The sequence below is a fragment of the Oryx dammah genome, unplaced genomic scaffold (genome assembly GCF_014754425.2).
Source record: "Oryx dammah isolate SB20612 unplaced genomic scaffold, SCBI_Odam_1.1 HiC_scaffold_9, whole genome shotgun sequence".
Taxonomy (NCBI): domain Eukaryota; kingdom Metazoa; phylum Chordata; class Mammalia; order Artiodactyla; family Bovidae; genus Oryx; species Oryx dammah.
In genome coordinates this window covers 1468441-1471621 of record NW_024070193.1, presented here as the reverse complement: position 1 = coordinate 1471621, position 3181 = coordinate 1468441, and the positions used below count along the sequence as shown (strand labels likewise).

The 3181-nt window shown below is 67.7% G+C and overlaps 1 protein-coding gene across 1 annotated transcript; it reads right to left on the bottom strand.

Moving 5' to 3' along the window:
• LOC120868065 (histone H1.10) lies at nucleotides 1-2603 on the bottom strand. Its single transcript, XM_040246655.1, has one exon. The coding sequence runs from the start codon at nucleotides 1066-1068 to the stop codon at nucleotides 424-426; it is 645 nt and encodes a 214-aa protein (XP_040102589.1). The 5' UTR covers nucleotides 1069-2603; the 3' UTR covers nucleotides 1-423.
• Nucleotides 2604-3181: the final 578 nt, after the last annotated feature.

The following is a 3181-nucleotide window of genomic DNA, read 5'->3' as shown; positions in this document are numbered from 1 at the left end:
TTGAAAGGTTTAAACAATTTATTTTGCCCCAAAAATGGAGACCGGAGAGAGAAAAGCAACGCGCGCTCCCGCGCCATTACCCGGCGCGCGCCCGGAGGCGGGAAGGGCTGCGCCGCCGTGGCGTCCTCGTGCGCAGGGACGGGGCGGGCAGGCGCAGCCCGGCCATTGGCGCCCCGGAGCCGGTAACCAAGGCGACAGCCCGAGCCAAGGGCGAGAGCCAATAAGGGCGTCGCCAGGACCGTTTCAAAAATCTAAAGCAAACAATAACCAAAAACGAAACAAAAAAAAAACGTTCCCACGTTGGGGGATGGGCAGGCCGGCGGGGCCCGGGCCCACTGATGTCGGAGAGCGCACGACGGTTCGGGCTCCGCGCAAAACCTACGTGCACTCGTGGGTGGAAAAGTGCGCGCCGGGGCCCCGCGCTCACTTGCGGCCCTTGGGCACTTTGGGGACGCTGGGCTTGGCCGCCTTCTTCACCTTCTTGCCCCCCGCAGCCGCCGCCTTCTTGGCCTTGCTGCCTTTGTCCTTCTTGGAAGAGGCGCCCTTCTTGTGCGAGCGCTTCTCGGGCTGTGGGCCCTTAGCCGGCTTCTTGTCCGCGCGTCGCGGGGCGGCCGCGCCCGGGGCCGCCTTCTTGGCCTTGTGCGCAGCGGGCGCCGGGGCAGAGGCGGGCGCCGGGGCTCCGCGCCGCTCGCCGCCGCCACCCTCCAGCTTCTTGCGGTTGAGCTTGAACGAGCCGTTGGCGCCGGTGCCCTTCACCTGCAGCAGGGTGTCGTTCTGCACCAGCGCCTTGATGGAGTACTTGAGGTAGGTGCGCCCGTTTTGCTGGTCGAACCACGCCACCTTCTTGGCCTCCGCGTAGATCTTGGCCAGTGATGAGCCGTTGCGCTCGCCTAGCCGGCGGATGGTCTCCACCACCAGCTGGCTGTACTTGCCCGGCTGATTCTTCTTTTTGCTATTCTTCCTCTTCTTGGACGGAGACAATGCGGTCGAGCCTCCGGCCTTCGCCGCTTTTTTGGCCGCCCCCTCGGCAGTCGTCAGCGGGAGAGCCTCTTCGAGCTCCACAGACATAGTGGCGAGCGGGTTGGTGGCGGGCGGGGCGCGGAAACCCGGAGGCCGCGCCGGGAAGAGAAAGGCGAGGGGCCGCGGGGGCGCCGGGGGGCTGGGGGCGCGCGGCGGCTCCAGGCGGGAGCGGCCGCGGCCGGGCCTGGGGCCGGGCGGCAGGGCTGGGGTGGGGGCCGGGCCGGCCGGAGCGGGGGTCCCGAATCGGGACCGGAAGCGGGGCCGGCGCGGGAGCGATCGGAACGCAGGAGTCCGGCGCGAGGTGGCCGGAGCAAAGACCGCCTGGGAGCCCGGAGGTCGGCCTAGCGAGCTGCCGCCACCGCTGCCCACACCGGAATTCGCTGGGCGTGCGCGCTGCGCTCTGGCGGGGAGGGCGCCGCGCTCCCCTTTTATGGCTCCGCGGCGGACCACGTTGAGAACAACAACAGCCTGGTCCGGGGCCGGCGCCAACTTGTGCTTCTTGGAGCCCCTTCCCCGGCCGCTGGCTTCCCAGACCCGGCTTCCCCGGCACCACTGTGCGCGCCGCTGTGCACCCTGGACAGGGCCCGAGCCCGCGGCGCGATGGAGAGGCGGCCCGCGCCCAGGGAGGGCTCGCTAGAGGGGAACGGAGGGGCGCACCCTAGGCTGAGGGAGCGCAAGAGGAGGGGGGCACCCCATTTGAGGCCGAATAGCGCGGGCCCCCAGGGAGACCCCGCAGCCCAGAGCTCCGCAGCCGACAGCCAAGAGTGCTCCACGGGCCCCCAAGCCCAGATCGCGTCCAGGGGACCCCGGGCCTGCCCGCTGGACGAGCTTTAATTTGTCCGAACTAACACAGGGCACGCCCTCGCGCGGTCGGCTGGGGCAGTGTGGAAGGAGCCGGGACGCTTCGAGGGGGGTCTCCGCCTGAGTGCAAGGGGAGGGCGGATGCAGGCGCCTGCCTTTGCGCACCCGAGGCCTCCTTAGGCCTCGAGGGCCCAGGGCACCACGCGGGAGGCGGCGAGGAGGACTGTAGGTGCTTCTCTGGGGACATTCCCTAGGCGTCCCCCCTCCCTCCCCCTCCCCCCACCGCCGCCGCGGATGCTACAAGTTCCCCCATTTCATGGTGCGAAGTAGCTTCTATCCTTACCCCAAAGCCACAAGGTGGCTCCGGCGGGGGCCAGGGGAGGCGCTGGCCCCGGGAGGATTTCCCAAGGAGGATGAGGGAGGGGAGCGGCTCCTCGTTCTGGGCAGCACCGCCGCCCCCCCTTCGTGTGGGGAGCGCAGTTGAGAGCGGGGAGACTCTCAGGGTACCAGGCGGAAGCTTGTTTAAGTTGGTGGCCCTGCCGCTGGGTCCAGTACTGGGGGTGAGGAGGAGGCGTCGGACCATCTTTCTCCAAGCCAAAGGAGCCCTCACTTGGGAAAAGCTGAGACACGTAGAGACGCTCCAGGAAGAGGGTGGATCCTTTTTAGGGTGAGTGATTTAGGCCCGATCCTGCGCCCTACAGTCTCCTGAGACCCAAGCATGGAGGAGGGGCTGAGGGGACGGAGTGGGGGCGGAGAGGAGAACCGCTGGCCCCTCAGAGGTCTGCGCATCCCTGCCACAGCGTTTGCCCGGCCCGGCGTGCTCTCCAACAAACTGCGGTTATAATAAGCCCCAGGGGAGGAGGACTTTGACCCAGGGAAATGTGAGGCTGCTGGGATTCGCAGGGGGATGGGGAGGTCAGGGGCTGGGAGCCACAAAAGGGGCCAGTGAGTACATCCCGCAGGAGAGAGAACGAGATGAATCTCTGCGTAGGCTCCTGCGGAGAGGCGGAGCCCCTTCTAGCCCAGCGGCCTGGAGCCCCGAGTCCAGGGGGAAATGGGGAGCAGTGGTCAGGGGCCTGCGGACACACAGGGCTTGAGCGAAGACCTCGGGTTCCAGAGATGTAAGGTGTGTGCAGGGCGAGAAGCTGCGAGGTGGAGACGCTTTGTCCCCCTCAGGATGCACGGAGGTGGAGAGTGAGCGGGGGCACCCGGGAGACAGCTGGCCCAGGCAACCCGGTGACTGGCGAGAGGGACTCAGGTCAAAGGGAGAACAGAGGGCGAGGCCCCGAGGGGACCCCAGACTGAAATCTGCTTGTCCTGTGGGGGCGGGGGATGGGCTGAAAATGTGGATCTGGAGCCG